At 38.7% G+C, this 27,265-nt stretch overlaps 1 protein-coding gene across 1 annotated transcript; it reads right to left on the bottom strand.

Moving 5' to 3' along the window:
- On the bottom strand, nt 1-23,426 carry LOC106141970 (paired box protein Pax-1). Its single transcript, XM_060949092.1, has 5 exons — nt 23,281-23,426; nt 3,139-3,292; nt 2,274-2,406; nt 1,501-1,746; nt 1-1,266 (listed from the first exon to the last, which is right to left on the bottom strand). Exons 1-5 carry the CDS (start codon nt 23,360-23,362, stop codon nt 1,183-1,185), a joined length of 699 nt encoding a protein of 232 aa, XP_060805075.1. The 5' UTR covers nt 23,363-23,426; the 3' UTR covers nt 1-1,182.
- Nucleotides 23,427-27,265: the final 3,839 nt, after the last annotated feature.

Raw genomic sequence — 27,265 nt, 5'->3', positions numbered from 1 at the left:
CGCAGGCATATAAATATTTTTACAGACTTGTAACTCTTACATACAATAGATTATAATGCTATAATTTAAGTACTTACCTACTGGTAATCTAAAAAGGAATATAATAATATGTACAACATTGCACCCTCTTAAATTAATTATACTTCATATTAATTTCTTTGTTTGACTGAAATACAAGAAATATTTTTTTATAACTACCTAATTGCTCACTGGGATCTATTTTTTGTTGCAACAGTTGTAGTGGGTTCGACCCCCATGGAAATAATTATTTATATTATATTGTGGCGCGTGTAAAAAAGGTAACCAGTGGCTTTGTTTCATTTTTCCTCCTGGCTTTAGTCCCGGTTGCATCCTCACTTCTCTGGAGAGGAGCCCAGGGTATGTCTTTGACTATGGATCCTGGATTGGATGAGTCAGGTTTTTACACACTTTGTGTAAAAACCTGACAACCTTTGGAGGTAAACATAACCCGTATTGGATCCATGGTTGCACATCCAGTTACCTAAATGTGCAAGTTTCCTCACGATGATTTCCTTCACCGTAAGAGTATCGGTTAGTATTCAAACTAAATAATAACATATGAAAAAGACTCATTGGTACATGGCCGAGGTGGGATTTGAACCTTTTTTTTTTCTGCGCATCACTCATTTTAACCGGGCACCATATCCATTCAACCACATATGCTGGCTATGTAAATACAATTATTATCCTTTATTTCAGTCAAATCAAAACCAAGTCTTTAGAACCTTATGTTAAATCTATACTTTCTCTATTATCTTACAGAATTTATTTACAACAAGTAATACTATAATCTGCATCACTGGCGAAACTGAGTATGGGTTTGAAAAAACCTCACTAAACGTTCAGTTTTCATTTCACTTCACTATTAGTGTTCTATAACAATTCGGACGACAATGCCTTCATGATTTTACACTTAGTGATTATCACTTTATGATACTGCGAAAATCACGGAATAACTGCGCATCCTGATTCCATCACTAAATAATCTCGTATAATTGTGTTCACTAAATTATTGTGATTTTTGTGACTATCACTAGATGATTGTGTTTACAGTGAACATCACTGAAGTGTAATACTTTTACTGCTTGCGCAGTTTGTAGAACTCCATCAAATGTAGATCTGCGATCATCACCGTTCGTGATTGGTGCGGCATGCGCGATGTCAGAGCGCATGCGTGTGGTGGGGAGGAGGTTGTTGGTGGGGATGAGGTAAGGAGTGAGGGTTTCCTGTTGCGTGCTGTCGTCCCTGTAAAAAAATGTCATATTAGTACTTTGTATTTACAAAATAAATAGACCTGAAAATCTTTATTTAATTTATACTTAAATAACAAAAAATGTCTGTGCAAAAACTTTACAAAACTACGTTACTAAAGCGACGCTATAAGGCATATGCCGTTTCTAATGACATACATACTTAGGCCTATCGCTTTTTATATATTTTTATATACCTGATGAAAGGTGAAATAGAAGATTTCCTTACCTGAAGATACACATAGTAGTCATACGGCTGATGCAGCGGCCAGCACCTCTGCGGCGGCACAGGGTACAGGGGTGGTACAGGGTACAAGGCTCCTCCGCCCAGCTTGTTCCTCAGGATCCTGCTGATGCTGGAGACGGAGGGCACGTTGTACTTGTCGCAGACCCCGTCAGCTAGCAGCCGGTCTCGGATCTCCCACGCGAAGATCCCGGGGTCTTTCGCTTTTAGCTGCTTTATGTAGGATACCACCTGGAGGAATGATACATATACATATAGTCACGTCTATAACCCTTGCGGGGTAGACAGAGCAAACACTCTTGAAAAGACTGTTAGACTATGGTCAGGTGTTGGGCTTAATGATAGAATTGAGATTCATATGATGACAGGTAGCTAGAATTGATATTGTTATTTAAATTAGAAAAGAAAATGGAAATAAGAAGTATTTAAATGGTGGATTACATTGTGTTTAACCTTATCAAAAACAAATAAAGATTGTCCAGATTACAATATAATATAATACCTATTTATTATGAATATGTGCTATTTTATTTAACTGCAGACGTGACCTCCCTCCTTATTGGTTTGGAATAATTTGATAAAATGATATCATGGCGTCTGTTATCGTAAATTCTAAAAGAGAATGACGAAGATCGTTATGGCAAAAAGACTGGTCAAGAGTACCCTAAACGGATGAGTTTTTATGAACAGAATCATAAATGTGGATAAATCGAAAGAAGTCTGCCTAAAAATGGTTTCGTTGTGCTATAGCCTCTTACCTTAGGTGTGGTGACCCTGGGTTTGGAGCCGCCTATGGCCCCGGGCAGGATAGAGCCTGTTTCGTGGTACCTCGCCAGGATCTTGGACACGCAGCCATGGGATACCCTCAGTTGTCGGCTAATATCACAAGGCCTGTGGAAAAAGAGAATCAATAAAAAAAATGGCTTAGGATGCCCACATATTCCTTACCAGCAGATGATTCAAGATTAGTTTAGGGTTGCGGTAATAAGACGGGTGTCGCTTCGTGTAAAAGCCTTTGGTAGATGCCCCGGGCTGCTCCCAACGGAAAGGAGGCTACCGACAAATGCCAAGAGGATGAAGACTTATTCGATCTGTCTCGACAAAAATGGTGGTGATATAGCCTAAGAAAAACTTAATTCGAGTTTAAAAAATTTTTTTTTACTTCTTATTGCTACATATCCTTTCATTAAATATATATTATTTATTTATTTTTAATTACTTTTTAATAATGACATAAAAATATTGACTCCAAATATAATATGTAAATTTTCTTATTATTGTTGTTGATATAAACCTTTCCATATTATTTTAAAAATAGCTGTGCCGGTGACTTCTTCTGCGTGGAATTGTTATTTTGGGTATCATTGAAGCCCCCTCAAGAAGGAATAATTTCCCCCTTTTTACACATTTTCCATAATTTCTTCTGAGAATGCGAAAAAAATCGGGGAAAATTAGGTATTCATCCTTGAGGGCTTCAATGATGCCCAAAATAAGTATTCCACGCGGACGAAGTTGCGGGCACAGCTAGTATGTAATAAAGATTTTGAATTAAAGTTAGTTGGTTGACGAGAAAGTTGGTTCACTGAATATGGAATAATATGATGTAGTGAAACTGGTACCAACCTTATTCCTAACTGCGCCAGCTCCACGATCCTCAACCTGACTGCGTTTGGGAGGGGTCTCCCGTTGACGAACACCCCCCCGAGCTGGTTCACCTCCCCGTACTGCTGGCTGCCGGCCCCCACGCCTGGGTTGCCCATCGCCCCGGAGGTCGGATCTGGAATAACAAGATAAATCGTCAATATCTTCAGTGCTGTGTGGTTCCCGGCACCAATACAAAAAAGAATAGGATCACTCCATCTCTTTCCCATGGATGTCGTAAAAGGCGACTAAGGGATAGGCTTATAAACTTGGGATTCTTTTTTAAGCGATAGGCTAGTAACCTGTCACTATTCGAATCTCAATTCTATCATTAAGCCAAATAGCTGAACGTGGCCATTCAGTCTATTCGAGACTGTTGGCTCTGTCTACCCCGCAAGGGATATAGACGTGACTATATGTATGTATGTATGTATGTATGTATCTTCAGTTCAGTGAGCCCATCACTTAGAGTAGGACAACTCCGTATCAGGGAATGGCCAATAAACTTGGGATTCTTCTTATAGGCGATGGGCTAGCAACCTTTCACTATTTGAATCTCAATTCTATCACTAAGCCATACAGCGAAACGTGGTCTTTCATTCTATCCAAGACCGACGGCCCAGTCTACCCCGCAAGGGATATAGACGTGATTATATGTATCTTCAGTAGAAGAAAGGAAAACAAGAATGTGTTACTGTTTCATGTGTTACTTACATGAAAAAAAAAACAATCTTATCTTATACTATACTTATCTATACTAATATTATAAAGCTGACGAGTTTGTTTGTTTGAACGCGTTAATCTCAGGAACTACTGGTTCATATAGGCCATTTATCGAGGAAAGCTTTAAGCTATATAACATCACGCACAAAAAAAACGGGGGATATTATTCACCCTTGAGGGCTTCAATGATGCCCAAAATAACTATTCCACGCGGACGAAGTCGCGGGCACAGCTAGTACAGAGAGTTATCTCTGTACTAGCTGTGCCCGCGAGTCTTTAAAACACTGAAATGTCCAATCAGCTGTATGATTTAATTCTCAATTTTATAATGACGAAGCCTCATCCAATTAATTCCAATTCCAAAACTTGTGTTGACTTCAGCCCAAGCTAATATGAAACGGGTATAACCCGTCAATTTGTCACGGCGTGACGTCACGGGACACCCGACGCCGCCTTTGAAGTGACACCCGCGACCCGACTCGGGACATTCAGACAACTGGGACGTCCTAAAATATTCACCAGCATGTTCATTTTGTGTCATTTTAATTGTATAACGAAGCTTGTACAAAATAAGCTGGGTTGGTACGGACACATCGTGAGAAGAGAGGAAGGTCATGTTACTAAAAGAACCTGAAATATGAAAGTGAAAGGTTCCCGGCATCAATACAAAATAGAATAGGACCACTCCATCTCTTACCCATGGATGTCGTAAAAGGCGACTAAGGGATGGTCTTATAAATATGGGACTCTTTTTTAGCCACTGTCACTATTTGAATACAAACTCTATTATTAATCCACACAGCTGAATGCGGCCAATCAGTCTTGTTAATACTGTTGGCTCTGTCTACCCCACAGGGGATATAGACGTGACTATATGTATGTATGAAAGGTTCAAGAAATGGGGGAAGATCGAAAAAGACATGGATGGGCGGCGTAAAGGATAGTATGAGGAGAAAGGGAGTGACCAGTGAGATGGCAATTGACAGAAGTAATTGGAAAAACTAACATACTGTGCCGACCCCGCGTAGAAAGTGGGAAAAGGTAACGACGAAGAAGAAGAACAAAGGTTTTAAAACAGTATTGGTTTACTACATGACATTGTCGGATTATAAGCAGATTAACTAAGTAATGTGAGTGCCGTGATTTTTTCCGGCACCAATGAAAAATAAGAATAGGACCATTCCATCTCTTTCCCAAGGATGTAGTAAAACGCGACTAATGGATAGGCTTACAAACTTGGGATTCTTTTTTAAGGCGATGGGCTAGCAACCTGTCACTATTTGGATCCCAATACTATCATTAAGCCAAATAGCTGAACGTGGCCGATCAGTCTTTTCAAGACTGTTGGCTCTGTCTACCCCACAAGGGATATAGACGTGACCATATGTATGTAATTAAAAATCGTAAGCACATATTTTAAAATGTATCATGTCGACGACAGTTCTCATGTTCTCAACACAATTACTTACAGACTTTGTAAAAGCCGTTGCCATTTTCAAAATGACTAAGCGAATCAATCTCTCAACATGACGCGTGGTTTGTTAAAAGTCGCAAGTCGCGAGCAACAAGTCGCCGGTGACAAATTGCCGAGCAAAAAGTCGTGAATGATGTATCGCGGGTACTCCTCGGTCGTTCGGACGAGGACGGGTGAATTAGTCGTCTGTGTATAGTTGTTTTGTAATTAATTACAAAATTTGGATTATCATGATCATGATATGATGATACCGTGTGGTTTTTGGTACTTAAGATTAGAACCATTACATACCTGTAACATGAATGTCGTAAAAGGTGAGTAAAGGATAGGCTTAAAAATGTTGGATTCCTCTCTTAGGCGATGGGCTAGCAACCTGTCACTATTTGAACATAGAATAAAATAGAATAGATTTATTTTCAAAATTGGATACAAGGTAGCACTTATTGACGTTACATCACTTAAATCTAATTATAACTACTACTGCTTCCAAAGCGCATGTGTAGAAGAAGCGGCGGAACAAACTACACTGCAGCAGAACATCAATTCCAAATTGGAATGGATCCAATGCAGCTGAGCGTGGCCTTTCAGTATTTTCGAGACTATTGGCTCTGTCTACCCCGCGAGGAATATAGACCTGATTATATATATATATATATATATATATAAGTATATAGGCCCATCCCTTAGTCGCCTTTTACAACATCCATGGGAAAGAGATGGAGTGGTCCTATTATTTTTTCTATTGGTGCTTTGAACGGCATCAATAGAAAAAACAATATACATATGTTATATTATCTTATGTTATAAATGTAAAAGTATACCTCTTCACGCGTCCTGTATCTACGGAACTAATCTTCTTAAAATGTTTTTTGAATTAAGAATCTAGAGAAGGACATAGGGTATTCCTCATGCCGGTAAAAACTCAAGTTGCCGTCGGATTTGCAAAAACCCTGTATTATTTTGTAGGTGGCGCAAAATTTGCGCGTGTAGGTCTTGGAATGGTCTTGAATTGGTGACGCTAGTATGCATAGTATATTATTTTAATTTTGTGATCTACACCATCTTGATCAAATTAAGGACGTCCTGGTAAAGGGTCAGGTCCAAAGTACCCTAAACCGCCAGCTTGCATGAAGAGAGTTATGAATGAAGCGAAGGAAGTATGCAGAGATCGTGGCAAGTGGAAAGAGGTAGTCTCTGCCTACCCCTCCGGGAAAGAGGCGTGATTTTATGTATGTATGTATCTACATCATACGAGATAAAGACGTGGTGTACTTACTTTTAGAATCTAAACCAATCATCAGCTGAACGAACATGGCCCTTCAGTATTTTCAAGACAGTTGGCTCTGACTATCCCGTAAAGTATAAAAACGTGCATCAATACTAAACGGCCGATACTTCAGCGGTGACCCGTGACGATCACGGGCCCCGCCCACCGTTCCGGCTGCCGCATGCGCGTGCGCACGTGTGGTGCACTTTTTGCCACTTCCCCGAACGGGACATACTTCGCCGCTGTCTTGCTGTCGACTTCAAAGGGTTGGGGCCGATCGTTTCAGAACATATTTTTTCAGAATTACCAACTTGGTCTGATTATTCTTTATATTCTTTATACATACATACATAGATAAAATCATGCCCCTTTCCCGGAGGGGTAGGCAGAGACTTCCTTCCACGTTTCGGGTACTTTTGATGATTGATATTCTTTATGATTAGTTATTTTAATTCTCATTCATTCATTATTCATATAATAACTTCTTTATTCCTTGCGGTGGTCTTGTAAAGACTGATAGGTAGGCCACGTTCAGCTGTTTGGCTTAATGATAGAATTGAGATTCAAATAGTGACAGATTGCTAGCCGATCGCCTAAAAAAGAATCCCAAGTTTGTAAGCCTATCCCTTAGTCGCCTTTTACGTCATTCATGGGTAAGAGATGGTCCTATAAAGGCATACCTACAGCTGAACGCGGCCTGACCGGCTGTCGCTGTCTACCCCGTAAGGGATAATGTGATAAAAAAAACTATTAGTTTCGGGCTTTCAAGTTTGGATTCCTGTAAGCATAAATGTTGTGTCACGCTAGTTTTTAGACAAATATGGCGGATGGAGAATGTTCTTTTATTGCCTATTATTAACATACCGTAGACATAAATTATATGTCGCACACATAATATAGTGCGAAACGAGCGAGAAGTTATTTACGAGGAGATATTTAGAGCTGCTGATCAACATATTAGCGATATTATGAGTTAAGGTTGTAGTTGCTTCTATATCGATATCGACAAAAAATTTGCATTGCAATCAATACAGCTTCACGTGGCATTTTAGTATTTCTACGTGGTGTATGTATCGAAAAAATTATATTTTGAGTGTTAAATTCTTTGTGTGTTCGGATAATACTGAAGTAAGCCTTGTGATGTTCATTTCTAGTCACATTATTCTTGGAATATTTTTGTACAAACATTCTAAGTTCTATTTATATGATCGGTGTGAAATTGAGTGACCGGATAAGAAACAGCGTGATAAGGGAATGTTGTGATTTGAAAGAAGATATAGTAACAGGAATTGAAAAGATGAAGAATGTTAAGATGGTTTGGTCATGTGGAGAAGTTGAATGAAAGCAGGTTGACTAAACAAATAAATAAGGAGAGTGTAGAGGGAAAGGTCGGAGTAGGAAGGACTAAATGAACGTATATTGATAAAATTAAGGACGCTCTGGCAAAATGTCAAGTCGAGAGTACGCGAAACCGCCGAGCTTGCACGAAGAGAAATGAATGTGGATGAAGCAATAGAAGTATGCAGAGATCGTAGCAAGTAAAAAGATGTAGTCTCTGCCTACCCCTCCTGGAAAAAAAAACTGATTTTATGTTTGTATGTATAATGTATTCTTATTTACTCTTTACTTATACCTCAAGACTAATTAAAATAACAGCAGATATTTATAAGTAGGTACTTACCTACTCATATATTGATAACATCTTTATTTATACTCTTAAAAACAATAAAAAAATTGTCGGTTTGTTTATATTTTGGCACAAATCAGTAGTTACTATGTTAATTTTATCGTTTCAATTAGACTATTGATAAGATAAAAAACTTAAATCTGGTAAAGGTAACGCTAGACATATTGATAAGATGAAATCGATAACCAATATCAGCACATCACTATGCATCATATGGGAGATTCGTTTTTTGAGTCGGCTAATTGGTGTTAGAGGAGGAGGGTTATAATTAAAATGCTGTAAGTAAGAGCGAGAGAACAATACAGCGGGAAACATCTTTCTTTACCGAGCTAATTTATGACTTCTCTTTGACGTTTCTCCGTTGACAGTTACTAGTGTTTTCGGCGAATATAAGACATTCATTAATTCAACCGCGACTTCTGAGGAGTTTAATATTTCGGAATACATTGATGTTTTCGCTTGAAAGAGCCCAGATTGGTAAGAACAAAGGCTAAAATGGTTCGTTAAAATTGTTAGTGTGCGTTCGATATTTAAAACACGCGCACAAATTGTTTAAATGTGTCGTTGAAAGTATTCTTTTCCGAGTTCCATTTTCAAACGATATCAAATGAAACAGTTTCTTTTAATGTTTTCGATACGACGACGCAAAGGAATTGTGATTAACGCACGAACTTAAAACGCAACAATAAAAAAGTTGTAATTCTTATCAAAGTGGTTTTTATTGATGTTTTTATTTCCTATTTTTTTGTGTTGCTTTATCAGCTCTGAAATTCTAAGCAAAGGTATAGGTAATTTACATTTCTCATTACACAAGTGTATGTGAAATAAGTACCTACTACTCGACGAGAAATATTTAATGTTTATTCCCTGATTTAGTTCGATTTAATGATAACTCTTCTTCTTATGTTAATTAAAAAAAAATTGGAGATTATTTTTTATTTGTAGCGAATTCCAAAGATTGCAAGTATATTTATACTCTGTGCGAATCATACAATTCTAACTGTTACCCGCACAGTCTTGAACTTCAAACCCATATTGCCTAAAAATCGTCCTGTAAAGAATAACAGACGGCCTTTGGTATTTATAATTTATTTAAAAAAAAGTCAAGCACATCTGACGGTCGCGTCGCCAAGTCACTCGACTCTTGACCAGCCGAACTGGACCTCACACGACGACAGGCGCCGACAGTGGACACCGCTAAGCAAATACCTCGAGGGCCCTCCACGCGAACTGAGCTGGGGATCGCTGCCTGTTTTAACCTACGAGCGATAATGGAGAGTGTCTCGCCGGTATACATATGGTCACGTCTATGCCCCTTGCGGGGTAGACGGAGCGAACAGTCTTGAAAAGACCGAATGGCCACGTTCAGCTATTTGGCTTAATGATAGAATTGAGATTCAAATAGTGACAGGTTGCTAGCCCATCGTCTTAAAAAAGAATCCCAAGTTTGTATGCCTATCCCTTAGTCGCCTTTTACGAAATCCATGGGAAAGAGATGGAGTGGTCCTATTCATTTTTGTATTGGTGCCGGGAACCACACGGCACATCAGTTACAGTCATTTCAGTCCATCATTAGTTAAATCCCATCCAAACTGTAATAATTAGGTGCACACGCCGAGAACCCTTCGGAGAGCCATCCACTTGGCTTCAGCTGCCCTTATTAACCCCTATAAACAGTGTCAAACTATTCCTAAACCATATTTCATGTCCAACTAATTTGGCCACGTGCCTCCACAGTCTAGTGAAGCGTGGAACAAAGACGCCTAGTGAAACCACACCATTCTTAACTGATTTGTTCCTCTGTGGCAGTTTTATGGAGTGGTAGGTGATTTTGATTTGTTAAGCTATTTTCGGTAAGACAATTGGCCAGGTGGACCACCATTGAGTAATGATGGTGGATGTTTGACTTGGCTGTCTGAATGTGCAACCCCTCTTTTGGATATCATTAGTCAAAATTTTGTAAAAGAAATAGGTATGTTACGAAACTTAGTTACGTATTGTCAGTCAATTTGACTGGAAGGGAATGGAGTGGTTAGCTTCGTAAACGAAAATTAAAAGCGATTGACGCCATCATAATGCTTAAAATACATACAATTATGTCCACATCCCTTGCAAGGTATACAGAGTTAACAGTCTTAAAAAGACAGATAGGCCACGCTCAGCCGTTCAGCTCAATCAATATTACTAGCCATTCGCCTAAAATAATCCCGAGGTTATAAAAGAATAGGACCACTCCATCTCTTTCCCATTGATGTCGTAAAAGGCGACTAAGGGATAGGCTTACAAAATCGGGATTCTTTTTCTAGGCGATGGGCTAGCAACCTGTCACTATTTGAATCTCAATTCTATCATTAAGCCAAATAGCTGAACGTGGCCTATCAGTCTTCTCAAGCCTGTTGGCTCTGTCTATCCCGCAAGGGATATAGACGTGACCATATGTATGTATAAGTTTACTACTAGCTGAAAAGGCCGCATTTTTCAAGTAGCTGCTACCTCATGATTAAAAAAAAATTATCACAAAATATCCCGCTACTTTTGCATCTGTCAAAGCCGGTAGCTCCCACAAGACCAGCAGTGAGAACGAGGGGGGGGGGGGACAGTAGTCGGGGGGGAAGGGGGGAGTGTTTACCGCCATTACGGTGTTTGTCCTCGCCGGCGACTAATGCGTTGGTAAACATGGCCGACTCTAGTGGTCTCCGGCCAAGATAGGAGGCGAAGTCGGGTTTGAAGCTTTCTTTTGCCGTGTTTAATGCACGAGCACGTCTTCTTAATTGACGGGGTGAATGGCGCTAATTTTTTTGTTCTGTTACGTCGGAGTGTTCATCTCGGAAAAATTACATGGAACCATATTATGTCAAGAAACTTTTTCCCGGAAAGTTATAATTTGAAATCTGCTTGTGAGCGATGAGCTAGCAAACTGTTACAGTCTGAATCTTAATTCCATCGCCAAATCATTAAACTGTCTACCCCGTAACGTAAAAACAAGAGAACATTATATGTATGTATGCACGTTGAAATTCATGGCATGTACTAAAGGCTAGGATCTAAATCCATACTACATAATATTATAAAGCTGAAGAGTTCGTTTGTTTGTTTGAACGCGCTAATCTCAGGAACTACCGGTTCGAATTGAAAAATTATTTTTGTGTTGAATAGACCATTTATCGAGGAAGGCTTTAGGCTATAAAACATCACGCTGCAACTATAAGGAGCAAAGAAATAATGGAATATGTAAAAAAACGGGGAAAATTATTCATCGTTGAGGCAATGATGCCCAAAATAACTTTTCCACGCGGACAAAGTCGCTGGCACAGCTGGTAATAACATAAATTAAGAGTGAATCCGCAGACAGAAGTAAGATGAGTTGGTAGTCATTCAGTAGCAGTGTTTGTATAACTCGCGCCGCCGCCCGGGTTCGCCTGCCGACCGTAAGCAGAGCCGGCAAACACAAATAGAGGTATTTGTTTGTGTGCTCAATAAACTAACGACATCATTGGCTCCTAATAGTTCAAGTTAAGTTTTATTTTAAATATAGTTTTTACGAGGATCAAAAAAAAAATAGTTGTAGGTAGTTTTTTTTTAATGTTTATTTGGAGCTTGTTTCAAACACAATTACAATTAAAAATTAAAAACTAGAAAATGTATAATTGATCAGTTTAAAAAAAAAGAATGCTTTTTTTTTCTCAAGATTCAACGTTTTTCGCTGAGTCAGTCAGTGTTCTCTTTTTTAAATTTGGATTTTATTATGAATTTTTTTTGTTAAAGTTATTTTGGTTAAAATATTAATCCTCTTTCGCATTTTTTTGGAACAAACAATTCGAATTCAGTAACTTGATAGTTTCTCTAAGTAGATACACAAACAGGCGTAATGTTACAGTACCCACTCAATTTGTATCTCGGTTTGTTTGAACTGTCAGCATTCGATAAACTCGGTTGTGATGGAAATTTGAACTCAAATTGCAAATAGATTAGAGTTCGTTTTTAGATTTTTGTTTGTGTTTTAATAAATAAACAATAATCTAGTGGAACAAATGTGGATATGTCGTCACGTCGGTAAGTAAATCGTCTGAACTAAGCGCATTGCACATTTTGGTATTACAAGGACTATAGCAGCGGTTGCCCGTGTGGTTCCCGGCACTTTAGGATAGGAACACTTTATGTCTTTCCCATGGATGTCGTAAAAGGCGAATAAGAGAAAGGCTAATTAACTTGAGATTCTTTTTTTTAGGTGATGGGCTAGCAAATGTGTAAGCCATACAGCTGAACGTGGCCTTTCAGTACTTGCGAGTTAGTTGACTCTGTCTTCCCCGTAAACGTGATTATATATATGTATGTATGTACTACAACATTATCAGTTTTTCTATTTTGAAGTACAATTTGATTGAAGAAGGTGGAAAAGAGTTTTTATTTTAATCAAACTTTCAATCGTAAGAATACTTATCGGGAATGCGGTAACACACAAACGAATAAACTCACTTTTGCATTACAATATTTATTGGATTCGGATTATTTTTCTCGTTTCTTGTTTCTCCTTTAATCACGTTCCTACTTCATAAAAAGAAAGAGATTTCAGAAGAGAATAATTAAGAACCTCTTTATTCTTCTGAACAATGTCTACATACATACATACATATGATCACGTCTATATCCCTTGCGGGGTAGACAGAGCCAACAGTCTTGAAAAGACTGAATGGCCACGTTCAGCTATTTGGCTTAATGATAGAACCGAGATTCAAATAGTGACAGGTTGCTAGCCCATCGCCTAAAAGAGGAATCCTAAGTTTATAAGCCTATCCCTTAGTCGCCTTTTACGACATCCATGGGAAAGAGATGGAGTGGTCCTATTCTTTTTTGTAATAGTGCCGGGAACCACACGGCACAATGTCTGCTTGGACGAAATCTTTATTTCTCAAAAATTATAAAAATAATGCATTATACAACAATGTGAGTTATTGCGAGATTGTTAGATGCGCATGGGTTTCTCTCGTCGGCACGTTTGTTTTCGGCCTAAAACCACAGACGCCGAGACGAACACTCCATTCTTTGCTCATTCTAGTGTTTTCTGTCAATTTTGGACTTTATCTCATAAATATAAAGTCTCTCCTACAACCTCTGAGTAAAACTACGAGAAAATACGAAAAAACAAACAGACATTCGGTAGCTGTTTGCCGATATAGAACGCATGACGAGATTTTCCACTTCACCTAAAACAAATAGGTATTAAGTGCACCCGTTGAAGTTACGTCACTGGACGTAGACGGCGGTGACAAAAGTCTTAATCGCGATATGTAAGATCAATATGGAACAGATTTATTTCCAAAATTTGAAAAGTATCACTTATTGACGTCAATATAACTTAAGTCTTATTATATCTACTACCGCTTTCAAAGCGCATGTGCTAAAGAAGCGTCGGAACAAACTAAATTTAAGTATTTTCAACGGACGTCAATTTACAAATATAGATCTCTTAAATATAAATCGTGGACGAATGCAACTTTTGGATTACCTATTCACGTAAAAATTTCTTTCAGTATTTGGAAGATGTACTTTTTGCAATGCTAACTCCTACTATAACTATAAGCTTATCTTAGCCTTGTCATTTAGTAATGTATAAAATAAAATTTAATGCATTTAAATTTATTTTCAATTGACAAAAGGAGAGTGAATTAATCAAAACTTGTTGAAAAAACATTCGCACGGATTTCTCCTTAGTACGAGCCCAATAGGTAAACTTGTAAGTTTAATGACAATATCTGAAGCCACGGTGTAAATAATCTGACCACCGTTACCTTTGCAGGGAGACCTAACCCGTATTGGATCATATAGTTACACATCCAGTTGTAGGTCATATTTATAGTACATTTAAAATTTTAACGGTTTTATTAATCTCATTTCTATAATTAAACCGTACAGCTGCACGTGGTCATAACCTTCTCAAAAGACCGTTGTCTCAGTCTGCCCCGTAGTTGATAAAGACGTGATTATATGTATGTCTGCTGTAACGATTTGGATACAGTCACAATACATAATTTAGTTGCACTAACAGGTTGTCCGCCGGGGACCGTCGGCACATTAGTGACGCGCGTCTGTTATCGCTATCGATAACCTCTGGCCTTGTCGATAAACTGCACTACGCACGACGCCTACTAAACAGGTAATAAATTAAAATAATTATTTTCGTTATAAATTGAATTAAATTTATTTTCATTCAGAATTAGGTACATAACTAAGGCTTATTATGCTTTTGGCTCTGTCTACCCCATAAATGGTGTATATATAATAGTTTTAACTGTTAATATAACGATATTGGTAAAGGATGACCATGATGACATATTGTTTGTGCAAATAATGTATGGGTTAAAGATAATTATCTTAAATCCATAAAAAGTTCGTGTTAACTTACTTTAATGTTGTTAAACATTAAATTTTATAATTTAAATATTAACTAAAAGTGATACAATATGGTTGACTGGAAGAAATCCCAATTGGGATTATTCCGGCCTTGTACATACTCTTCTAAATCCAATAACTGTTTTGTAATTTCTGGTATTTACTTTAATTTGCAATAAAGATTTAACAAATAAACAAACAATGATATTACCTAGTGATCACAAACTAACTAGTAAAATAGTTTAAGTTTGTAATCACTAATGTTAGTTAACAAAAGAAATATAAAAAAGAGTAATTATAGTTTTAAGGTTTATATAATAATGGTACTTGTCTTTTCGAGTGATAAACACAAGTGACCACCCACCACGCTCGTTGTAGGTATGATGATGTACATCATACTACGTACTGGTACTATCGGCAACAGCGAAGCCTATCTGGTTTTACGACAAAATAGTTTGCACGTAAAGATACATAGTAGACACGTCTCTAACTATGACAACCAACTAACCAAACATGTACTTTTGTACTTAAAAAAACATGCGGAACTTATTACGTCTCAAGAAATAAGTTATAAACAAAAGAAAAAAGATTAAGTGGATTTTCGCAATACTTATAACGACAACAATCATGGATCCAATTCGAGGCACCTGCAAAGGTTGCAAAGGTCAGGTGGGAGTCACTTCGTGTAAAATCCAGACTCACCCACTCCAGGAACCAAGGTCAAAGGCATACCCCGGGCTCCTCTCCAGAGAGGTGAGGTGAAGATGCAACCGGGACTAAAGCCAGGAAGTAATATACATATATAGAATGCCTCAAAGTAACGCTTACCACCGACTGAAAGTCAATAAATATACAAATAACACTAAAACATAATTAACAATATATAATGCCTGCATTCCGATAAACTACGCACTGATAGTGTTATTATTTAAATGATTTATTTTTGGTTGTTATTTTTATGCGACTCGAATCGTGTGGTGCCGTGACCCGTGACACTATTGTTTGGAAAGATTAGGTGCTATGGATTACGTTACAAATTTAGGATCACTCCATATCTTTCCCATGAATGTCGTAAAAGGCTAATAAATTTGAGATTCTTCTTGTAAGCGATGGGCTAGCAACCTGTCGCTATTTGAGTCTCAATTCTATCATTGAGCCAAACAGCTGAACATGGCATTTCAGTCTTTTCAAGACTGTTGGCTTTGTTTACCCCGGAAGGGATATAGTCGTGATTATATGTATTTAAACTATATAAATGCATGTCAAATGTGATGGACTTAATGCCACAAGTATACTTATATATGTATACTAAATATAATTTTAAATGCGAACGAGAGGTATCTCTAATTATAGCGCTTTCCTATAGTAGATATTTTTTACTGTACTCTCTTATTATGCTTTATGCAGAACACATATGTATTTAGCATAGATTGCATTCAATATCTACCTAACAAAAACCACCTCGCACCAGTCTCCTCTTAAGAGCTGCTGTGAAGTGTACACACTTTTTTTTCTGAAGCTTTACTATGTTTGCCGTATGGTTTTTGGCACTTTAGAATAGAACCTTCGGCACTTTAGAAGGAATGTTTCCCATGGATGTCGTTAAAGGCGATTAAGTGTTAGGCTTATAAACTTGGGATTCTTCTTGTAGGCTATGGATGGATATAGGATGGGCTAGCAACATAAAACCATACAGCTGAACGTGGCTTTTCAATATTTTCAAGACAATGAGCCCTGTCTACCCCGCAAGGGATAAAGAGTATATGCATGTATGTATGTCACTATGAAAAGTAATATTTTACTGTGATCCGTTTTTAAAACATCACGGGCAAAAATTTACTTAAAGAAATCCCATTCTATAACATTCGAGCGCTCAAACTTTCAACTAAAGCAAATGTTTTATATATAAATAAAGACATTATTTATTACAATACATGAATGAAACTCACACACGTGTCAAACAGTCGATTGTCAGTTGACCCGCGACATCGACACTCGATAATCGCGCGCGTCACGCACTATCGATGGTCTGACGTCTTCAATGCAACATCAGTACTTATTCTAAGATCATTATGTAATTTTTTTTATTGTTGAAATATCTCTATCTCTTTACCATGGATGTCGTAAAAGAAGATTGAGGGATAGGTTTATATACTTGGGATCTGGTGATGGGCTAGCAACCTGTAACTATTTGAATCTCAATTGTATCATTGAGCCGGGTAGCTGAGCGTGGCATTTCAGTATTTTGATGACTGTTGGCTCAGTCTATCCCGCGGGGGATGTAGACGTGATTAAGTGTATGTATATATTTTCAATTTCAATTTATTTATTGCATATCATTTTGTACAATTTAGTTCTAACTACTACAATAGGCACTGTTTTAGTAATGGGTAATGTTAGCGCCAATTAGTTATCTGTGCGCAATTCCCATAGTAAAAAAAAAAGAAAAACCCCCGTCTTTTTTGAACGTTTACCGAATACGCATCTTTTTATCGAGTCCAGAGTTTTATTTCGTCAAAAAATTATAAATCAGCACTAGTTGTCCTCATCAGGTACAACATGAACCCCGAAGGGTATAGCAACATTATTTGTTTGTTTGTGGAGGGAAAGGTCGGAGTGGGAAGACCTAGACGAACGTATCTTGATCAAATTAAGGACGTCCTGGTAAAGGGTCAGGTCAAAAGTACCCGAAACCGCCGAGCTTGCATGAAGAGAGTTATGAATGTGGATGAAGCGAAGGAAGTATGCAGAGATCGTGGCAAGTGGAAAGAGATAGTCTCTGCCTACCCCTCCGGGAAAGAGGCGTGATTTTATGTATGTATGTATGTTGTTTGTTTGTAATATCTTTATTGCATAGAAATTTACACAGTAACAAGAAAATAGTATATAGTAGGTATATTATTATTGGAACAGCAAGCGGTTTTGTCAATTTAATTAAGTAAGTATAATTTGATTTTATTTAATTCGATTTTTTTATTTAATTCAATACAAATTAGCATAATATAAAATTTTATTGCGGCAATAAAATTAATTTTATGTAGGTAATTGTCTTTTATAAAGTTTAATTAAACTATTTGTCTCTTAAACCTCAAATCAATCAATGCATTTCAATTCAGTGCCTTAGAATATTTTTTTGCCACGAATTAAGAACTTCTTATAATTCTTTTATTTTACTAAAACTAAGGTTTCTCCTTTCCCAGATCAAAACTCTTTGGAGACGTGATCAAATACTATGAATCACACATAAAAATCGGTAAGTAGGTAAGTGCTTTACATTAAATATTTTTCCAAAAAAACTGATAGGTAGCGATTAGAGTAACAGAAACATACATATATATATACATACATATAATCAAGTCTATATTCCTTGCGGGGTAGACAGAGCTAACAGTCTTGAAAAGACTGATAGGCCACGTTCAGCTATTTGGCTTTATGGTAGAATATTGAGATTCAAATAGTGACAGGTCGCTAGCCTATCGCCTAAAAGAAGAATGCTAAGTTTATAAGCCAATCCCTTAGTCGTCTTTTACGACATCCATGGGAAAGAGGTGGAGTGGGCCTATTCTTTTTTCTATTGGTGCCGTGAACCACACGGCACAGAAACATTGTATTTTTTTTCTATCTGTCTGGTACGTTATAACTTGGAAACTACCTACCTACGCGGTTTTCACAGGTGAATAACATATAGGTAATTAATAAGAATTTATAGTCAATTGAACATTTACTTCAAGAACTGCTTCAAAATTTGGACAGAGTTAAATATGCGGTTTACATAAACGTAAGCTAAACGTGTGCCGTGTGGTTCCCGGCACCATTACAAAAGAATAGGACCACTCCATCTCTTTCCCACGGATGTCGTAAGAGCCGACTAAGGGATAGACTTGGGATTCCTCTTTAATGTAAATCCCTGCCAATCTAAGGTCTGCCGCGCCGATGGATGCATGGCTAGGGGCGAGCCTAGTCTCGAGCGTGCCACTTCCGCCATGGGGTTGGGCGACCCCCAGGTAATGGCTAGCCTTACCCTGGCATGCGGGGCTCTGCTGGGGCGGACAAAATTGTTCCCTTGCGTCTCGTGGGAATCGCATAGATGCAAATTTTTTAAAAGAGCACCTAAATGGCGGCGATGGTGTCCGCACCCCATCACGTCTCGTTCCCGGCGGGAGCGGTATGCGGTCTGCTGAAAGCCGCTTTGCGACGATGAATGTAAGAGGAGGAATGAAGGATAAGATTGAGGAAGTATGCCAGATGATGGATGAAAGACGTTTGGATGTGTTGTGCGTGAATGAAACGAAGCGGAAAGGATGCGACGCGACGCAGCACGGCCCTTACACGGCGTATTGGTCTGGAATTTCCAGTACCAGCCGAGGCTGTCAAGGGGTCGGTCTAATTCTTTCTGCACGAATGGCTGAGTGCGTGAATGAGTATGAGTGTGTCAGCCCTCGTCTTCTATGGATTAGGCTGAAAGTTGGAATCACTCGGATCTTCGTTCTAGGTGTTTATGCACCTTGGGATGTGGGTTCGAGGGGTACAACATCAGCAAAAAGCGAAAACGAGGAGTTCTGGAATAGTGTAAGAGAAGTATTGAAAGTTACCAAGCCAAATGAGAAGATTATTATGTTAGGTGATTTTAATGGATGGGTGGGTGTAAAGCGTGATGGATATGAGAAGGTGCTTGGTGCGTTTGGTGACGAAAAGGTGAATGATAATGGAAGAAGTGTATTAGAAATTTGTCTAGAGTGGGATCTTTTTGTGTCGAACTCAATGTTTCAACATAAAGAGATCCACACCTACACAAGAGTGGAAGGTATTTTAGAAAGTATGATAGACTTTGTGATTGTAGATGAAAGATTGAAGAACAAAGTGCTGGATACCCGTGCATATCGCGGTGCTGGCATTGACTCGGACCATTTACTGGTGATATCCCGGATAAGGGGTATCTTCAATCGCTGGCGGCACAGGGTAAGGGAGCAAACCAGCGCTTTGGAAAGAGTAAAAGTAGAAAATTTGCAAGATATGGATGTAGGTAAGAAGTATATTAATAGACTGAAGGATGAATTTGAAGATTTAGAGGAAATGAGCGATATTGAAGATGGATGGAAGGAATTTAAAGAAAGAATTGTGAAAGTAGCTGTTGAAGTGTGTGGTGTAAGTAGAAGAAGGAAAGGAAAAAATCACAAAAATGCGTGGATGAGTAAAGATGTGCAAGAACTTGTGCGATTAAAGAAGAAAGCATGGCTGGATTTGTTAGCAGCAAAAGCTAACTTAAGAATGCAAGAGGTTATAGATGAAGATGTGAATGAAGCACGTAAGGAATATAAGAAAATGAAAGATTTGGTTAAGAAAGCTGTGATTAGAAAGAAAGAAGAGTATAAAGAGGATTTTGATAAAAGGCTATCAGAAGACTTTCAGTCAAATCTGAAAGTATTCTGGAAATCCGTAAGGTCAGCCCGAGGAAATACTATAACCAGAGAGCTGACTAGGATCAGATGCCAGGATGGTAGCGTTGTGAAAGGAGAAGAATGTGTACTAAAGATATGGAAGGACTATTTTGAAAGTTTATTTGAAAAAAAGGAAGGAAATAAGAAAGATTTCTGCTATAGCGAAGAAAAAGAGAATGAGATGGAAGGCGAAATTGAAATGTTCGAAATTGTGGAAGCACTTAAGAGTATGAAAGCGGGAAAGGCTGCTGGGTGTGATAGAGTGTCGGTCGAGATGCTTAAAGCAGGAAAAGGCGTAGTAGCTAGTCAGTTGTACTGCCTTTTCAATTTGTGTTGGAGAAGCGGCCGAGTACCAAAAGATTGGTGTAAGGCTGTTATCGTGCCACTTTACAAAGGAAAAGGGTCACAGCTGGACTGCAAAAATTATCGTGGTATAAGCCTGCTTAGCGTCGTCGGCAAATTGTATGCTAAGGTATTGATTAATAGAGTCAGGAATGAAACTGATGACAAAATATGGGATGCTCAAGCGGGATTTCGAAAGGGAATGGGATGTACTGATCAGGTCTTTTCCTTGCGGTGCATAGCCGAAAAGTTTTTGGCCAAGAGTCAAAAGTCTATTGCACATTCGTAGATCTGGAAAAGGCCTATGACAGAGTTGAGAGGAATGAATTGTGGTCAGCACTTTCTATGCATGGGGTGAGCAGTCTCTTAATACGAGCACTGAAATCCTTATATGAGGATTCGAGTGCTTGTGTCAGGATAAACGGAGCGCACACTGAGTGGTTTAAGATTGAGAAAGGCGTTAGGCAAGGATGTGTTGCGTCACCGTGGCTGTTCAACCTATTTATGGATAGCTGCTTGACAGATTTGAAAGAGTCTAAAAGTGGATTAAGGATGAATGAGTTACTCGTCAAATGTCTGCTCTATGCCGACGATCAGGTTATACTGGCGTCATCAGCGGAGGAGTTACAGGAGATGGTAAACTGTATGCATGAAGCTTTAAAAGAGAAAGGAATGAAAGTGAACGTAAGTAAAACTAAAACACTGGTTTTTGAAATGGAGAAAGAAATGACAGCATGTAATATTTTGATTGGAGGAGAAAAAGTGGAGCAAGTGAAAGAGTTTGTATATCTAGGATCAAAGTTTACATCAGATGGCAAGTATGATAGTGATATTGAAAGGAGAGTGAACGCGGGGAACATGGTGAATGGAGCTTTGCATGCCTTTATGAGCAGTCAGAAACTATCCAAAAAGGCTCGACTGGCTGTGCACAGGGGCGTGTTGGTCCCGACATTAATGTATGGGAGTGAAAGTTGGGTATGGCAAAAGAAGCATGAAAGCAGAATAAATGCAGTGGAAATGAGAGCGTTAAGGAGTATGATGGGTGTGAAATTGAGTGACAGGATAAGGAACAGCGTGATAAGGGAATGTTGTGATGTGAAAGAAGATGTAGTTACAGGAATAGAAAAGGGTATGTTAAGATGGTTCGGTCATGTGGAGAGGATGAATGAAAGCAGGTTGACTAAGCAGATATACAAGGAGAGTGTGGAGGGAAAGGTCGGAGTGGGAAGACCTAGACGAACGTATCTTGATCAAATTAAGGACGTCCTGGTAAAGGGTCAGGTCAAAAGTACCCGAAACCGCCGAGCTTGTATGAAGAGAGTTATGAATGTGGACGAAGCGAAAGAAGTATGCAGAGATCGTGGCAAGTGGAAAGAGGTAGTCTCTGCCTACCCCTCCGGGAAAGAGGCGTGATTTTATGTATGTATGTATGTAAGCTAAATACATCCATCCATCCACATAATCACGTCTATATCCCTTGCGGGGTAGACAGAGCCAGCCACTTTGAAAGGCTGACAGGCCACGTTCAGCTGTTTAGCCTAATTATAGAATAAGTAAGCTAAATTAGTCAATAAAATTGAGTAATAATTTATCTTAGCTTTCAAGTGTTCTGGGACCGATTTCCGAAAACAAGTTGAACCTTTGGGTTATTTTATAACCACACAGGGTATTACCTACCCCACGCATCATTTAGAGGGCCTGTCACTTAAAAGGGACCTCTGATATTTAATTTAGATAAAGCTAGAATTTCTACTTGGTTTTATCAATATCAATACAGACAAAAGAGAAAGCCGTGTGGTTCACGGCACCAATATAAAAAGAACAGGACCACTCCATCTCACTCCCATAAAAGGCGGCTAAGGGATAGGCTTATAAACTTGGGATTTTTCCTTTAGGCGATGGGCTAGCAATCACTATTTGAATCTCAACTCTATCATTAAGCCTAACAGCTGAACGTAGCCTATCAGTCATTCAAGACTGCTGGTTCTGTCTGCCTCGCAAGAGATATAGACGTGTTTTTATAAGTAACAAAAGAAAAACACGCTGCAATCTCTACTTAATTTAAATTAAACAACAAATTGAATGTGGAAACAAGTGTAAACGAACACAGATTAAATTTTATCTGTTTACAAGCTGTGCCCGCGACTTCGTCCGCGTGGAATAGTTATTTTGGGCATCATTGAAGCCCTCAAGGATGAATAAGTTTCCCCGTTTTATTTTTCACATTTTCTATTATTTCTTCGCTCCTAATAGTTGCAGGGTGATTTTATATAGCCTTAAAGCCTTCCTCTATAAATGGTATTTTCAACACAAAAGGATTTTTTCAATTCGAACCAGTAGTTCCTGAGATTAGCGCGTTCAAACAAACAAACTCTTCAGCTTTATAATATTAGTATAGATTAAAGGTTTGGCTAACTCTAGTTTCTAAAGGTTACGCGCGGGCGGAGTCGCGAGGCAATAGCTTATAAAAAAACTGTCACGTCTAAGTGAGCTTTCTTATGTAAATAAGTAGATAGATAGTTAAGTAAGTACTTATTTTGAATTGCGATTGACCTCAGTTAGTAGCCTCACGTAAGTAAGTAGTCTAGCTGAATTATATTTAGCTTTTTCCCAAGTGATTTTTTTTATATTGAGATGGCGAAAAAGTTATTTTATACTCATTTTATAAAATTGACTCATGCTTCATGTGTTCAATTATACCTTGATAAGTAGCTCATGAATTTGAAATGTTGATATGCATTTACTATCAGGAAACGATACAAGAGATATCCTAAGTTACAAATAAGTATGACACGCTACTCACCACCTTCCATGGTGTACCCGGCCGCAGCCGCCGCGGCATGCAGCGCCCCATACTCCTTGCCGTCCATGCCGCCCAGCATCATGTCCGTTTGTCTGTCACTCACTCACACCGCACCATAACACCGCACACGAGCGCTCGCCCGGCCGCGACCGTGACATGTGTACTGCTGCGCGGGCGCACGCGACCCCGCCCGCGCGCCAAATCGAGCGCAGCCATTGGTGCGCGTCCGCCAATCGCCGCGCTTCATTTCGAACGCTTTCGTTTTTCCATGTCGCGTTCTATTTGAAGCGTGTTGATGCATCTTTCGTTCTGAGTAAAGGATTTTCTACCCTAAGTTGGTGCGATAGGATTGAGTTTTCTTTTCTTTGGGGTTTCGAAATGTCTGTTTTCCCGTTCGGTCGGTTGCGCACGGCCTGAAGCGAGACGAGAGAAGAGGAACGAGTGTACGGTCGAGTAGGCAGGCTGCACAATATAGGCAGGCTGCCACAACTCAACTATGTATGCAACTAGTTATGTAACTATGTTTGTGTATGTAACCGCTCGGTTACGACCTCTGTCGCGATGTAATTGATATTTTATGTTCGTTAATTCGAATCGGGAAATGGGTACAATGTATTTTTCAATTTTCCGTAGGTACCTACATGTGTTAGCGATAAAAGTAATCGGGACAAGGAGCGCAGTTAATTACTCGGTGGAAATGGTTCTGAGTTGTGTTGAGATCTAATTAAATATTTTCTCTATCTATAGGTACTAATACTTCTGAAGGGTTTGTTTGTATGTTTGTTTGAACGCGTTAATATCGGGAACTACTGGTTCGAATTGAATAATTATTTTTGCGTTGAATACTTAGACCATTTGTCGAGAAAGGCTTTAGGCTATATAACATTACGCTGCAACTACTTACTTATAAGGAGCAAAGAAATAATCAAAAATATCAGAATAGCTACTTCCTTAAGGTAATAAGTACCTTTAGTAAGAAAATAAAGTTTTGGATTTGTGTGTGTGCTTCAGAAGCAGATCACAGTTTGATTGTCTTAGAATAGTTATGTACTTACTAATGTACTCGATCAAAGCAATCAAACTTACTTTTCATAACTTTTATGGATTTTACAGAAATTCTGGAAGAGCAGATCTTCCTACTTAAATCGTTATAGGTAGACTAGCGGTGCCCGCGACTTCGTCCGCGTGGAATACTTATTTATTTTAGGCATCATTGAAGCCCTCAAGGAGGAATAATTATCCCCGTTTATTTCACATTTTCCATTATTTCTTCGCTCTTAATAGTTGCGAAATTGCATTAATAAATAGCCTAAAGCCTTCCTCGATAAATGGTCTATTAAATCCTGAGTTTAGCGCGTTCAAACAAACAAACAAACAAACTCTTCAGATTTATAATATTAGTATAGATTGGCAATACTAGCATACATCAAAATGCAATTTATAACATCACCACCGCGCCGGCGGCATCACAGAAGCCCACATGTCGCCAATAAACGTGGTAGCGTCAGCAAAAACGCTTCACTAGCGCCGCGGGCGGGACCCCGTTAATTACCACAAATATGTCTGCAAAAACAGACGGACACGCAAATTGCTGCGAGCAATGAAGCAGCGAGCGAACAGACAGACGCGCCGACGCAGGTATTTGTCGGACTTAGTAGAATGTAGTGAGCGTACTTTTATTAAAAAAAATATATGAATAGTGTGGTTCCCGGCACCAATACAAAAGAGAATTGGACCACTCCATCTCTCTCCCATGGATGTCGTAAAAGGCGACTAAGGGATAGGCTTGCAAACTTTTGGACGATAGCCTAGCAGCCTGTCACTATTTGAATCTCAATTCTATCATTAAGCCAAATAGCTGAACGTGGCCATTCAGTCTTTTCAAGACTGTTGACTCTGTCTACCTCGCAAAGCAAGACGTGAGCGTATGTATGTATATGCATGTTGAAATGATAAATAAATAAATAAATATAAATATATACGGGACAAATTAGGTACACAGATTGCGTTAGCCTCGAAGTAAGTTCGAGACTTGTGTTACGAGATACTAACACAACGATACTATATTTTATAATAAATACGTATATAGATAAACATCCAAGACCCAGGCCAATCAGAAAAAGTTCTTTTCTCATCATGCCCTGACCGGGATTGGAACCCGGGACCTCCGGTGTCACAGACAAGCGTACTACCGCTGCGCCACAGATGCCGTCCAAGATACTAAGCTATATTAGTGTGCCTTATAAACTACTTAGCGATTTTTACTGGTCTATTCAACGCAAAAAGAATTTTTCAATTCGAACCAGTAGTTCCTGAGATTAGCGCGCTGAAACAAACAAACTCTTCAGCTTTATAATATAAGTAGGTATAGACATGCACAAACTCATGTATACATTTGTGAACATATTGAAATATGGATTAAGGTAAAATTTTTGCCTTTTCAACAATAAAAATCGTATTTAATACATTTTCCCAAGCTATACATATATTTGGAACGCCTCATACTGCGTAATGAGCCGCCGGCCGCGCATTGTGCGGTTGCAGTGCGTGACTTATGTGCGATTGTCCGGGGCCCAGGTTCAATCCGGGATTGCTTTGTTTATCTTTTCTATAGCTATTATATGCGAGAGTCGTAAAATTCCGTCACATTTGGCGAGTGTTAGTAAAATTGAATGTTACGAAGGATTTTCTATAAAGGATTTTTGTAATTACAATAAAGCCAAAGAAGGATAGGTGTTTATTTTATGAATTGCGTTTAGTAAGAGGAAATTTATTAAACAATACATTAACGTGCCGTGTGATTCCCGGCACCATTAAAAAAAACTATAGTACCTACCACTCCAAGTCGTTCCCATGGATGTCGTAAAAGGCGACTTAGGGATAGGTTTATAAACTTGGGATTCTTCTTTTAGGCGATGGGCTAGCAACCTGTCACTATTTGAATCACAATTCTATCATTAAGCCAAACAGCTGAGCGTGGCTTATCAGTCTTTTCAAGACTGTTGGCTCTGTCTACCCCACAAGGAATGTAGACGTGACTAAATGTATGTATGTATGTCTTATAAATTTATGTACTCTATAAAGAATTTTTGAATTTGAATTTGATTAATCAAACCGGCCATTACAATGTCATAGAAAAAAATTGTAGAAATAAGCTATGCTACGATGAAGCGACACAGTGCTACGAATGTTGCTACGAGCTACGAAAGAGCTACGACACAGCTACGAAATTAAGCAATGCGCGTATCATTTTTAACCGACTTCAAAAAATTAGAAGTTCTTTATTCGACCGTATTTTTTTTAAGAAAAACGTTCATACCTACATATATATAATCACGTTTATATACTTTGCGGGGTAGACAGAGCCAACAGTCTTAAAAAGAGTTAAAGGCCACGTTCAGCTCATGGCTTAATGAATGGATGGAATTTCTAAAACTAATTATTTCTTTTATACGCAAGAAAAACGCCGTGTGGTTCCCGGCACCAATACAAAAAAGAATAGGACCACTCCATCTCTTTCCCGTGGATGTCGTAAAAGGCGACTAAGGGTTAGTCTTACAAACTTAGGGTTCTTTTTTAGGCGATGGGCTAGCAACCTGTCACTATTTGAATCTCAATTCTATCATTAAGCCAAATAACTGAATGTGGCCATTTAGTCTTTTCAAGACTGTTGGCTCTGTCTACCCCGCAAGGGATATAGACGTGACCATATGTATGTATGTATACGCAAGTAAAGCAGCCAACATACAAATATCACGGATTCATCACTTACGGGTTGTCAGAGCCAATAGTCAGAGGTCATATTTAGCTAGTTGTCTTAATGATTTAAGTGAGACCAATAGATAATGAGATTTTTTTTTCCTTATTTTAATTGATAATTAGTATTTATTAACTTATAATTTGAACCTGAATTGTATGATCAAGCCAAAAAGCTGAACGTGGCCTATAAGTCTTTTCTAGACTGTTGGCTCTAGCTACCCCGCAA

This window comes from Amyelois transitella, chromosome 18 (genome assembly GCF_032362555.1).
Source record: "Amyelois transitella isolate CPQ chromosome 18, ilAmyTran1.1, whole genome shotgun sequence".
Lineage (NCBI taxonomy): Eukaryota > Metazoa > Arthropoda > Insecta > Lepidoptera > Pyralidae > Amyelois > Amyelois transitella.
The sequence above is the reverse complement of the archived record's forward strand: the minus strand, read 5'-3'. Positions and strand labels throughout refer to the sequence as shown.